At 35.5% G+C, this 14,510-nt stretch overlaps 1 protein-coding gene across 11 annotated transcripts in view; it reads left to right on the top strand.

The window, feature by feature from the left end:
• The window catches only part of PTPN4 (protein tyrosine phosphatase non-receptor type 4), a 190,332-nt gene extending 181,637 nt beyond the window's left edge, over positions 1-8,695 (top strand). For all 11 annotated transcript variants that reach the window (XM_084999633.1, XM_084999636.1, XM_003133309.5 and 8 more), the window contains one exon: positions 958-8,695. In XM_084999633.1, the coding sequence (XP_084855759.1) occupies positions 958-1,044 (87 nt within the window). In that variant the 3' untranslated portion in view covers positions 1,045-8,695. The remainder of the gene's footprint in view (positions 1-957) is intronic.
• Positions 8,696-14,510: the final 5,815 nt, after the last annotated feature.

Genomic DNA, 14,510 nt, shown 5'->3' with positions numbered 1-14,510 from the left:
TCCACAGTTCTTTCTGTTTTGGGATGTATATTCTACAAGAGATACATAGTCAAATTACTGTTTCAGAGTGTCTTGAAATAGCTCCTCTGTTATGCCATCAACTAGATACACACATTGATTTCTTTTGTGTTTTCCATTTATAGAGGCTTTTAATGTTCTAATGATGAGTTATCTTGACATAGTTCCACAGTAAAGTCTATCAAAGAAGGAGGTATATTCAGTGAAGTCTAGTCTCTCTCCTCTCCTGCACCCTGTTCACTCCTTCTGGTAAATAGAGGAAATCATTTTTTAAATGATGTTCCTTCCCTTGCCTTTTTCTTAGCATATATATTGAGATAGATACGTATTTGTATCCCCCCCCCCTTTCTTTTATAAGGGTAATGTATGGTAAGCACTTTACTCTGCCTTGCTTTTTTTTTTTTTTACGTAACAAAGTATCCTGGAATCTTTCTGCAGTAGGCTGTAGACTTTTATTCCTTCTCCCTCCATTAGACTGTATTCCACCGTGACCGTGTACCAGATTACTCACCCAGTCCCTTATTAATGGCAATTTGAATTGTTTCTGCTTTTTTGTTATTATAAATAATTCAGCAGTGAATAGCCTCATATATGAATAAATGTTTTCAATTTCTTTTTCTAGTTTATCTTTTGGATAAATTCCTAGAAGTGGGATTTCTGGGTCAGTAGGTAAAGGAATGTAATTTTATTAGATACTACCAAATATCCACCCATAGGGATTGTAGTATTTTACATTCCCACTAGCAATGTCTGAGTGAGTTTTGCCAACAAAGTGTGTCATCAGACTTTATTTTTTGCCAGTCTCTTGGTGAAAAATGGTATCTTTGTGCAGTTTTACTTTGTACTTCTTGTATAGGCAAGCCAAGTGAGATGTTTGTCCTTTTTTTGTTTGGCTTCAAGTTTTACTGATCAATTCTGTTTTTTATATTTTTTTTTCAGAGTCAATACAGATTTGTGTGTGAAGCTATTTTGAAGGTTTATGAAGAAGGATTTGTTAAACCTTTAACGACATCATCAAATAAATAAGCAAAGGTCTAGGATGTGTGTTGGAAAACTGCTTTCCATTATATTCACTGTGCCATAATACTGTTGCAGGAAATGGCATCTAAACAAAAAAATGAAGAACTGAGAAAAACTGAAAACTTCAGCACTGTTGCACTTTATGTTTAAAAAAAAAAAAAAGTCATTCTCTCAAAATCTGTAATTCATGTGTTTGAAGACTATTTCATGCTTTGCTCCGAACAAATAGTGAATAACTAAGTATGTTCAGGGTAATTTATGAAATTTTGTGGTGGTGCCGTGCAGTCCCCTTCTGGTAGAATTGCCGCCAGCGAGGCTCAGAGTTCTCGTCATCTCTGTTGTACGCTTGTATCTTGAAAGCAGAAAGGAGTAAACATCAGGAGTCAGCTCTGGTGTTTCCCGTGATTCATGTTCTTACTATACTGATTACCAGATTTTATTTTTTAAACGTTAGCAATATCATTCTCAATATTAGCCAATACACTGCCTATGGATGCAGCACATCTTTCCTATACTCCCCCCGCCCCCCATAGAGACCTGCTGTTCATAAGAAGAAAGGTGGAATTTGCTTTTCCCAGGAAATGCTGCACATGTCCATTTACCAGCATCTTATAGAAAGTATAAATATGAATCTACAAGTTTTCTTGAATTTAATATTGTAACTTATATTTATCATAAGTTTGGCTTATTCCAAATCATGTGATTTCACATACTTGATGTAAAGGAATGCATGCATTGTGTCTTAACCCCTTAAGTGCCTTGAGACGTCTTTGTATGTCTAAAGAAAAGGCACTCATTTGACCCCATTAGGAGGTATGTATGTATATTGTACATTTACAGTTTTATGCATTTTGGATCAGTTCACATTTTTTAAAATAGCTTCTTGTATCAAGAGTTATGCAGTCAAAGAAGGGTAATGAAATCCTATTTCTTACTCAATTCCTGTATTTTGCCACAAGAAGCCAAGACAATTTGTGTTACTCTGAGTGAGCGCTCTGCTGCTATGGGATTATTTGAAATCTGCACATTCCTTTCCTGCGGGACAAGGGTTACAGTTTAGCAGCCGAAGTTAAAAGATGCTTTATTCTTCAAATTTCGTATTTATTTTATCCCTAACTTTAGAACTGGCATCTGATATACACATTAAAGTTAAACATATTGATACTCTAAGGTAAACTTAGAGCAGTTGATTGTGTGACTGACTTCTGTCACTAAGTATTGCTCTTCAGCATTCATTGCAGTTCATATCAAGCTTTGTTCACACTGGTCTGTTGGCTGGGATACCACACATGAGGAATGAAATGTGACAGAATTATTTCTAAATGTAATCTCTCAGTAACTGAAATGAGGGCTTTCTTGTCATTTTTGTGTACAATTAAATTACTCTAGTTTATATATACGTATTAAGTTATATGCATGTTATAGGGAGCATTTTGATTGTCCAGCCTGATGGAGGATCTGATTTCCTTTAAGGATGTGTATATTTTCTTCTTCAGGGTTTTTGTTTTGTTTTGTTTTTAAGTCTACAGAGAGTTAGAACTTTAAAATTGTCCAGTTTTAATATAAGTGGAAATTTTCTCAGCTACTGAAATGTTATATATTACACAATTATTTTATATAGATTATGGTTAAAATAGATTCATTTACTAGTGATTTCTGAATATTTCTGTATAGTCTTGATAAAATTTAGAGTTGAAGGTAGATATTTTGGAATGTCAGTTAGTATGGGGGAAAATGTACATTTAATAATTTTCAGTATAATTTAAATGATGTTATTCCAGATAGTCAAAATTCATAATAGTAAAATGTTAGGAAGTTAATTCCTAAATATTAACAGCCAAGATGCCAAATAAATTATTTGTATTAAAATATTTTACCTTTTTATTTCTTCAAGATAAAAGTATAACCTTTATGTCCAAAAAAATTCTCATATCTATTTCTGGGTTTCACAGTCAAGACAGTATATGCTAGTAAATAACTATATATAGTCTTATTTGAACATTCCATTCTCTACCAACAGCTAAATGTAATTTAAGCTGCTGTATGACATCATGGTAAGTTGCAATGTGAAAAAGTAAAATGTGGGGGTCTACATAATTAACAACTGTTTTGGCAATAGTTTTTCACCTGAATCAAAAAGAAAACCTATCCTAACCTGTCCTAATATGGACAGAATATAACAACCATAGATTTAAAAGATACAGTCGTATAAATAAAAGCAGATAAATGTTATGGTTGGCATGTTCCTTGATTTAGGGCTTCGTTTACACTTCTAAGGGTAACTCTAATAGATGGCAATGAGCGCTGCTGCCTTTTTAAATCACTAGTGACAGACTTTAAATGATAATATATTAGAAGTTTAAAAAAAATTTGAATTTCTCATATAAATTTTTCATCTGGAAGCTACTCTCTGTCAGTATTTTTATGTACAGAAAAGATCCTTTTTAAAAGACATCTTTATTAGACTCTTAAGTGTAATGCTAGTTATGGTTCCCTGTTCATCTAACAGATAAGACTTTATCCATTATGCCTGAGAAGTTTTTAATCTGTTCATTAATCTAGATAGGATTTAGGAATAATCCCAGCTTTCATACACCAAGTAGTTCTAGACTCCATTCATATCAAAGTAATAGTGTGTGACCAAAATGCCAAATTTCTTGTATCTTGACGACTCTCCCCCTCCAGCAGCCAGCCCCCACCCCCAACTCCACACACACAAGAAAGTGCTGACTGTTATTCTCACAAGTGGAAATAGGTGTTGGTGAATCAAAGGGCTTTTGTAAAAGCCCAGAAATGCTTGTGAAAGCCTTTCTTCTCTGTTTTATTGAACATCTGATCTGTGTCAGCACTGTGTCCATAGGATGAGGAGTATTTTGGAATAGACTACATTCACAAGAATAATTGGCAGTATTTGTTAAACCAGTGCATACATTCAAAATAGAGGCAGCGTAAATAGCATGAAGAAATAATTTCCTTTGTATGGTCTACTGGCTCAAGTGGGGGGGGGAGGTCGATCATTTCAATTAAGAGTAAAGAGAAAATTTTATGTAAAAACTCACTTCAAGTGTATAAAGGTATGTTAAGCCATTAAGACTAACTGCTTGAAGGTTTCAAGCACTAATATATACACATAGAGATGCTTTTGTGCGATTATATATTTGTGTGTTTCACAAAGGCTAACACAAACAGGAGTAAAGGATTATTTTAACTATAGAGTTGTTTATAATGTGTTGGCACATCTGATCAGGTCTAGTCAAGTATTTGAACAAAAGTCTCCTTACTCCACTAGAAGTACTACAGTTTGAGAGCTGAAAGAAACTTGAAAGATTTTATCCAATCTCACCTTCTATTATTATAGGCAACATATGTGAATATCAAAAATTCTTGTGAATTTTAGTCTATTTCAGCTCAAGAGTTATATACTCAGGCAGTGTTTTTACTTAATAACTATGATGACCTTAGAAAACAAGTAGGCTTTAAAAAGCAGTCCTAATTAGGACCCCTACTCTGCTTGTCATGCTTCCCTGATAAGTAATAGCTTTTGTAAAGTATTTAGGCTGATACACGTGCAGTATGAAAATGTTCTGAAATGCAAATTAGAAGACCAATTTTTAGAAGCACTTACAACATAGAACTAAGATTTAGAATGTGTGTCCACTTATAATTAAATAATCTTATGTTCATAATGCGAACATGTAGTAGAATTAAAGCATTACTTGTATAATCTTATCAGAAAGGGAGAAGGAAACAAGAATTTTTAGCAATGTTCTATTTAATATCTGTGTTTTGAATATTTAAAGATATTCTGATGGTAAGGTTGCCAAAGTAGTTTTGAATTCATAGAAATTATTTATGCCATAGTAATGTAGGATGTGTTTACACCTCTTTTATTTTATGGTAATTATTTTGTAGTTCAGATGAATTTGCATTTAAGTCCCTTACATTAAGATATATATTTGTTGGAACAAACATCTCTAATAATATGATAAGACAAAGATAAATTATGCCACAGCTTGCTTTTATGTAAGCTGCCACATCAACAAAGTAACTACTTTATATTAATCTTGCTTGCTTCCCAAACATGCTTCAGCTGGTAAACCACCAATTCTTTTCTGGTGTTTCGTATAAGTAAAATATCTATGTTTTTAAAACCCACTGGATTAATTTTGTCAAATATCAGGCATTACTGATCTGTTGGCAAAGATTTCTTGGTGTCTCAGTGTGATCACAGCATAGCTTGTAGCAACTGTTTTATAAAGTTCTTAGAGAATTATGTAGATCCAAAGGAGTTTGTATAATAATAAAACTTATTTGAGGGCTAACTGCTAATAGATCATTTCAACAATTTTATTAAGAGCCTATGAAATTAACCCCTAAATTGTATTTTTTGTGTTTAACTTACTTTACCATATCTGCAACTGTTTTCAACACAATGTTTTATTGTACACAGACTTCATTTATTCTCAGTAGCAATTACTACAATAAGCCTTTCAACATTATCAAAAACGAGTCCTATTTCAACCAGAAAGTTGACATTTTATTTCTATAATCTTGGTGAAATTGTTGTGGGTTGACACCAAATAGATATTTCTGTTTCCATATCTAAATTTGCTGCTACTTTTTTGTATGTTTATCCACTGCAGTCTACCATTGACTTCTAAAGTTGCGTGGTCATTGTTACCTTTATTGTAGGAATCCAAGCTAAATGGGCAGCCAAAAGTGGAATCTACTAGGGTGCAATCCATCAACATTGACTAGATATGGTTTGGTGAATAAATAAGTAAACCATTTTATTTAATTTACAAAGTGAAAGATATTAGCAATATTGCAATTTAAAGACTGCAATTTCAGGAGGAAGTTCTAATGTTTAACTTCCCAAAACATTTTAAAATTTCCAATATAAGAATGAAAATGTTTGCTCATTTTCAGTATAAGAATGAAATGTTGCTTGTTATGCTCATAGAAGTTTCAGTTAAACACTGTAGAATTTTCCTAGCTATTGTGTAAATGATACAGAAAATATTTTTCTATGGACAAAAGATCGTTCTTTTGCTTCATTGTTTAAAAAGGAAAGAATGATATTTGTATGTCTTTCATGCTGTAAAGAAATGAATGTATCTTCCAAATGTTAGAATTAAGACTTAATTCTAAAGATACTGGTTTTTTTTAAAAAAAAAAAAAAGTTTGCAAGGAATTGAAAAGGAAAGGAAGGATGTTTTCCACTTCATTATAAAAACTGCAATTTTAGAAGAAAAATAATTTTCTTTATAAATGAGCGATCACTATTGAAACATTTGAATTCATGTACGTTCTTTTTCATTGTGATTTGTGTTATCTCTGGAATGGAGAATTTGAAAAAAAAATATGTGCATACTGTTTTAAAATGTAAAATAATTGAATTCTAGACTTCTGGAGTGTGTGTAAAGATAAGCATTCTGCTGCACGTGTTTACCGTGAAGGGAAGTTCTCAGGCTTTGTCACCGTGTCTGCCACAAATGAGGACACCATTCTGAGAATGTGTAACTTTGGTGAAGCCAGATAACCGTGCCTAAGATTCACCACAGTAGATATGTGCATAAGCCCTGACAAATAAATAGTTTGCTTTTATTAAAGGTAATCTCGTAAACCACTGAGCCCAACTCTAACTTGGACCAGTGGTATCTTTTGTGTTTAAGGGTTCATTAATTCAGCTGAACAGAAGACCAAAAAACCCTACATTTTAAACCAACAGGCATGATAATTTGTTCAACAATTTTTTAAAAGGCAGTACTTATTTAACACTCATTAAGCTTCACTCAATGGAGCCTTCAATATTTTGACTCCTTCCATCTCCAACTTTTTAAAAAAACATATAATTTTCCCTATACAGTAGAGTCTTTGTGAAGAAGATATTTTCCTTCATTAACTTTTGTTACAGTTACTAAAGGATTAGTATCAGGCCTCTTCAACACCAGGAGTTTCCAAATTTTAGCAAATATTCCTTCTGATAATCTTAACTAAAATGTCATATTGCTTCATGAAATTATCACCATGAGGTCATTGAGGAAACTCAGCCCTACTTAAAATCTGAGACAAAAATAGGTGCTGATTTGTGGTTTCCCCAAATCCACTGTAGTCACCATTTTACCTTCTATTAAAAGAAGCTTTTTAGTTTCTACTCCGGAATTGTGTTCCAGTATTTTGCCTTCCTGAGCAAGAATTTCCACTCAATTCTGGGATTCTCTGGCACTTGTTTTTTCCCACCCTTCAGTTAGTTAATGTTATTCACGCTTTCTTGTATTCTGTAGAGGAGGTCAGATTTCAATGCTGAAATTGATTTCTTGAATTTCAAATAGCACTTTATTTCATGCTTACTACTGACTTAATTTATAAAGATAAAATTTATCTTAGGAGTTTTGTAAATATGGAAAAAATATAATGAATTAGCATGTAGAGCTCATTGGATTGGACCCAAGTTTAAATGCTTTACAATGATCTCTTGATCATTTGCTAATGTAAAAGATTACTAATGTAATTTCAGCTTTGCCACTTTTCTGTAATTTATTTAGTACAATAAAGGCTACCCAGTTGACAGTCTTTCTGGACTGAGTTCTCTCAGCTAGTTTCAGCCAAGATTGGTTCACTGTAATCATTTCTGCTTTGTATTTTCGTACATTACACGAATACTTGGAAATCCATTTGTTTTGAGTCGTGCCTAGGTGTTAAGTCAATGCTTCACTGCAAATAAGTTGAAGGGGGCAAAGTCCTGACACTTTATACACATGTTGAGGGGCAAGTTTAAGAGACTGAACAGTTTACATTAAGCTGTTTTCAGTTTCTGTTATTAGAATACATGTGCTTAAGCAAATAGAAACTGTCCGAACCAGTGTTTCTTATAGCATCAGGCCGTTGCAGTTACAATCCATTTTGCAGTCTTTTCAAGTAAGAAAAGCTAGTCTTTATTTTCTACAGTGTAGGCTTAATTTTAGAACATATATCAATGATATTTTTAAGTAGTAGTTTTAAAAATATTTCTATGTAGATGCTGTTTTAATTTGGGATTTTTTTTTCTTGTAACAGGTGCTATATGTAAATATAAAAGGCAAAAAGTCATTTAGTTAAAAGTCTAGTTTATTTCCTAATTAAATTATAATTTTACATATCTGCTACCATTTCACGTTTGATTATACTGAACTAGTAGCAAAACAGAATTAGCCCCTTAATTTTTTTAATTCTCTTCCCCCACTTCACAAAAATATCTCCATGTTGCTTCCCATGATTAGGAGACAAGCTTAGGGTTCATTTAAAATGTGTCAGCGTGAATGTGTTCAACACTGGATAATTTGAAATCATCATTATGTATTTGTCACTGCAGCTTACTATGCTTGAAAGGCCTTGTGGATTTGTCTTAATTCCAGCTAAAAATTATAATTCCTGCAATTTCATGTAAAAGAAAATCTATGACTACTAACAGCAAACAAGATAAAAATGTTGGTTTGCATTAAAACTGTTTTAGTCCTAAGAGCAATTTATGTTATGTGAAATGCTATTATACATATTTTGTTGGCCATACTTCATTTTGATTGAGAAATAGTTGTTCAGGTGCAAACGTGAAGCGATTCTAGCTGTGACTTTAAACTGTTCAATTGCAAAATAAAGATGTGCTTTAGTAATTTAAGTATAGGAGTTTTGAAGATTATTTTATGGGAGTTTTCATTATTGGGCTTTTCTAACTGGTTAGTTACATTCATTAGGGGTTAGCAGAAGAGATTGGGAGTGCTAAATGTGAAATTTATTTCTAGGATTACATAGTGGCTATGTTTGGGGGGTGCTGTCAGGAGGGAACTAAAGGGGATTTAGAAGATTAAAGAATGTCTGATGGGAGTTCCCATCGTGGCTCAGTGGTTAATGAATCCGACTAAGAACCATGAGTTTGCGGTTTGATCCCTGGCCTTGCTCAGTGGGTTAAGGATCCAATGTTGCCGTGAGCTGTGGTGTAGGTCGCAGACTCGGCTCGGATCCCGTGTTGCTGCAGCTGTGGTGTATGCTGGTGGCTACAGCTCCAATGAGATCCCTAGCCTGGGAACCTTCATATGCCACGGGTGAGGCCCTAGAAAAGACAAAAAAAAAAAAAAAAAAAGAATGTCTGATGGGAAGCTCCATCTGCACTATGGCCACTGCTTGTTCCCCTGTTCTCCCAGCTCCAACCTCTCTACTCTGGTGTTCCTGATATTCCATGTCAGTCTAAGTAAAGGACGTCTCCATGTCTGAAATCAGCTTGCCTCATATCTTCCCCAAGTGCAGTTAGATATGCCGTTTTTCATCTGTAAGAAAACTTCTTGGAGAAAATATTAATATTTAAGTAATTTTAATTTCAATTAAGGAATCCCCATTGTGGCTCAGCAGTAATGAACCTCATTAGTAGCCATGAGGATGCAGGTTGGATCCCTGGCCCCAATTAGTGGGTTAAGGATCCAGTGTCGTCCGTCACAAGCTTCGGCATAGGTTGCAGATGCAGCTCAGATCTGGTGTTGCTGTGACGTATGCCTCAGCTGCAGCTCTGATTGAAAGAATTTCCATATACCACGGGTGCGGCCCTAAAAAGAAAGAAAAATAAAAATAAATTAGGAAGGCAGGAGTAACAGTTTTTGATTCTGCCATGCCTCTGTTCTTCTGTGTGTGATAATAAAACTTCAAACTGCTAAGGAAGACCCATGCCCTTCCCCTAGGAATAAGAAGAGTTCCCCTCAAACTTATGGCAACCTCTTAAAGTCCTTGTATTTTCTTCTAGGGGAAAATGTTGCACAAGCATCATGCGTTTTGTTAAGGCCAAAGGGTTTGAACAATATTTTCGGCAGCTGGCTTCTTCATGTTGGACATATTTCCATACAGCATACTCAGATCTATCTCATTCTTTTATTTTTTTAATTTAATATGAGTAAATACTATGTACATATTTTTAATTCAATAGGTATAAAAGATATACATATCCTCTATTTTAAAAGAAATAATATATTTTGTGAATGTTTTTGTTTCTCTGTATATTTAGGTTAGTTTTCCCAGGTTACTTAATGTTTAGAGAGACACCATAGCCTTGTCATGCTAAAGAAAACATCCAGTCTCCTGAACAATTCTATTCTCAGTATCACTGAGTAAATCCTATTGTTTTTAAATGCTGACAATTGTAGAGCAGGTATTTAGGTCACTGACAAGAGCATACTCATGACGTTTCGAGTGTTTTCCACCTTAAGTGTCTGTATGTCATCATGTGATACACATTCTTACAGAAAAACCTGGAGTATAACCTAACTTTTAAGAAGTCCAGATCCAGATCTAAACCCTCATTATACTAGGTTAAACCCTATCAATTTTTCTGTATTTGACAGTTGTAACCTACAATACCCCATTCTTTTAAATCACTGCCTTGTACGCCATCATCTGGGTGGATATGCCGTAACTTAATTTCTTGATGGACATCTGTTTCCAGTTTATACTGTACAAACAGTGCTGCAATGAATATGCTTATGCAAATATTTTCACTAATCATTGCATGGGTAAATTTCTAGCAGTAGGATTGCTAGGTCATAGAGCACCTGCATTTTTAAATTTAAATAATTGCTCTCAGAGAAGATTTTATTGGTTTATGCTTTCACCAAACATGAGAATGTCCGTTTCCCCACAATCTTATTGATATCAATTTATTCGCTTATCTCATACATGAAATATTATCTTATTTTGAGATACATTTTATAAACAGGTTAAGCAGATTCTTATCTTTGTTGATCTCCTGTATTTCTTATTCTCTAAATTCCATATTGATATTCTTTGCTCACTTTTATAACAGGTTATTTAATGTTTTATTTATATGAGATGCTGGAAATTGGTCATTTGACTGACGGTCATATATGTTGCAAAACCTTTTTTCTTAACAGTGTTCTTTGACTTTATTCTTATTTGGGGCTGGAGGGGGTATGTGATAGCCCTAATACTTTTATAAACAAATATAGCTATCTGGTCCTTCATGACTTCTGAATTTCAGGTGTAATTGCAAAACCTTTATTTCTAATTCCTATTAACATTCCATTTGTGACTGAAGCTTTCCACATAACCTACTCAATATACTGGCACTTTGCTTTGTGCTCTGGTTCGCCCTTCGCCACCACTGACTCCTCTCAGTTATGCCTGAGCTCTGCTGGTTCTATCAGTTACATTGTAAGCTTACTTAAATCAGCTGTATTTATTTGCTAACCTACACATGCAAGTTTATCTTTATTATATCATTTAATTAATTATATATATTATTACATAAGCCAATGAAATGTACATGTGTAAAAACGGACAGCATTTTTGCAAAAGCTCTATAAAAGTGTCATTAAAACTTTATCAAGGAGTTCCCTGGTGGTCCGGTGGGTTAAGGAATCGATGTGGTCACTGTTGTGGTGCGGGTTCAATCCCTGGCCTGGAAACTTCCACATGCTGTGGGCACAACCAAAAAACAAAACTGTCAAAGTCTGAAATTTATTAAAAATTGGAGTAAGACAAATATGAGAAACTAACAGAAAAATATAGATGATATACTTAAGAATAGATTAAGGCATTATAATTGGGTTCAAACACAAAACATGTTCTTTAGAACCAGGCATGCACAGCCCTATGCACACAGGTGGCCTAGATTCCCAAAAATATGTCAGAGCTTTTCAAAGCCCCCTATGGATGCCTCATTCTCAGCTTTTTACTTTATTAGCCTGTTTACCCCTGTTTAGCCTCAGGCATCCATAATGTTAAACAATTGCCTCTATTTGTTTTCAAGGGACAAATGCAGGAAAAAGGCTGTCTGCCCTGAGTGAGCTCTGAGTTAGTCAAATAAAGTAACAGTTTTCTGAGAATGGGGCTTTCAAGTAGCTTTGTTGTGCTCTCTCAAGTGGCTCTTGGACTGCTGATTTTAAGGCTGTAGTGGAACTGGGGAGATGGAGACTAGGGTGAGTTAAATCGCCACAAAACTCATTGCTTTTACCAAAATTCAGCTATTTTTCTTGAATAAACATCTTCAGGATTGTTGCAAGCCTTTGGCTAATCTCCAGAGTTCTGAAAAGTACAATTCTGGCCATGTTTTATGAGAGCTTTTTTTGTTGCTTTTCTAGATGAGAGAAGTTTCCAGGGTTCTCACTCTGCCATTTTCATGGTCTTGACTTAACCCATTACTTTCAGACACCTTGCTTTTCAACACATTCACCTGACTATGTTCTGGTCAACTTTTGACTGCTGCCAGGAGCCAAATGCACCCTCTGAGGATAAAGATTTGCTGCCACTGAGAAAATCCAGAGACCTATGAGGGTTTTTCTACCTAAATACCCAGCTTCATCTCTCACCCTTCTCCCACTGCTTTCTTAGGCATAACAGCACTAAGAATGAGCTATAGGAGTTCCTTTGTGCCTCAGTAAGTTAAGGACCAAGCATTGTCACTGCAGTGGCTTGGGTAATGGCTGTGGCTTGGGTTTGATCTCAGGCCTGGGAACTTCCACTTGCTCTGGGTGAGGCCAATAAATAAATACATAAATAAATAAATACATAAGTTTGTTTTGTTTTGTTTTGTTTTTTAAAGAATGAGCTACAATGTCCCTAAATTGCACTTTCCCTTTATTGCATTCAGTCCTCACAATTATATCTCCATTTTGTAGTTGCAGAAATTAAAACTCGTTTTATCCTTTGGAAGTTAGGTAGCTAATAAATGGAAGTGTCTGACTCTACAGCCAAAGTTAATATTCTTTGAAAGAAATTATTCTTACAGGAACTGTACCAAGTTATATGTTTGAAATTGCTTGAAAAATTATTGTCATAACTTTAACCTGACCTTGCTTCTAAATCAATTTTTGGAAAATAGGCATTTAAAGTTTGATGATTCTCTCTTAAAAGGAAATTTGAGATTTATTTTATTTCTTTCCAGGGATCCAACTAAACCAAAGCAGTGACAATGCTGATTCCTTACCACTAGGCCACCAGGGAACTCCTTTAGTTTAACAAAACTCTAATTTTATATATCTGGAATCAGAGTTTTGTGTGTTTATGCAAAATTAAATGAAATCTTCTTATGTACTGAAAGATATAGAATCACAGGTTTTAAGATCTGGAAGAGAGGAGTTCCCAGGGACTCAGTGGGCTAAAGATCCAGGGGGTTTGTTTTTTGGGGTTTTTTTTTTTTTAGTGGCCACACCTATGGCATATGGAAGTTCACAGGCCAGGGATTGAATCTGAGCCACAGCTGCGAACTTCAATGCACCTGGGGCAATGCTGGATCCTTTATCCCACTGTACCATAGCAGGAATGCACAAGGATCCAGTGTTGTCACTGCTGTGGCTCTCATTACAGCCATGGCACAAGTTCAGTCCCTGGCCCAGGAACTTCCACATGCAACAGGTGCGGCCAAAAAAAAAAAAATCTGGATGAGCTTTCAGGAAGCATCTGTTCTAATTATCTCATTAGATAGATTAGAAAAGTGATACCAGGAAAGATGAGTGCTTGTCCAGGTGAGTTCATGGCAGGGTGCTCACCACTGCTCTGCCTACTCTATGGTCTCCTCAGACCTTCGCAGGCCCTGTGTCACACAGTAGTCACAGGTGTGGGGCAGTCATCTGAAGGCCTCCTGACTCAGTGTAGCCTCCGTAATGAGCAGTGTCAATAACTGGGAGCTCTCGGGCAATGCAGACTCCAGGCCCCACCCCAGACTTAAACCTTGTAACAAGATCTGCAGGTGACTCATGTGCACTTAATATCTAGAAACATCAGGCCATGGCTCCTTCTTCCCTTTCCTTCCCTTAGTGTCTCAGTCTCATCTTGGTTTCACCATTAGGCAAACCTGATGGCAGAATGTTTTCACTTCCGCCTATTACTCAATGTTATGTACTTGCCTGGAGCTATTTTCTGACATTTTTTTTTTCCCCTAGCAGAATAAAGAAGGTATGTTCACCACCAGATCGACAGAGCCCTGTTCCAGGTCATTCTGAACAAAGCAATGCAAGTGATATGGATTCATGGAACATGAATGCTTAGGTCTTTGGCCCTAATCAGAAGTAGGGAGAAAGAAGTGACTTACCTTCAGTTTATCTTCTATGTCCCTTCTCTGCACACCTCTTCCCAAGCCATCCTTCATTCTTCTAACATGTCCTTCAGTTATCCAGTGTGGCTCATACTTTTGTATGAATGAGTTTAAGGTCTTACTTTTCCCAAGAATACTTGCAAAGAGAGGAAGGGTGGACTTTCAAACATGGGATTCTGGCTCAGGAAGACTTAGCTGGGTAAAGAGCTACCCAATCCCATGAAACCAGGCCTGGACCACGGCCCCTTCTAGGAGACCCTCACAGCTATTTTGTTCCTTGGTCTGTACAATTTTTTTTTCTTTTATGTAGTGTTACAGGCTTTTGAAAACATTTTCAGATACGTTATGTAAGTCCCATACAGGTGGTGTCATCCTCATTGAGATGTTATAGCTTCCGAAG

Source organism: Sus scrofa, chromosome 15 (assembly GCF_054392235.1).
Source record: "Sus scrofa isolate SSC_HxYL_T2T_F1_AM1 chromosome 15, Sscrofa_HxYL_maternal_Yorkshire_Landrace_v2.0, whole genome shotgun sequence".
NCBI lineage: Eukaryota > Metazoa > Chordata > Mammalia > Artiodactyla > Suidae > Sus > Sus scrofa.
Note: the sequence above shows the minus strand (reverse complement) of the source record. Positions and strands in the feature narration are given on the sequence as shown.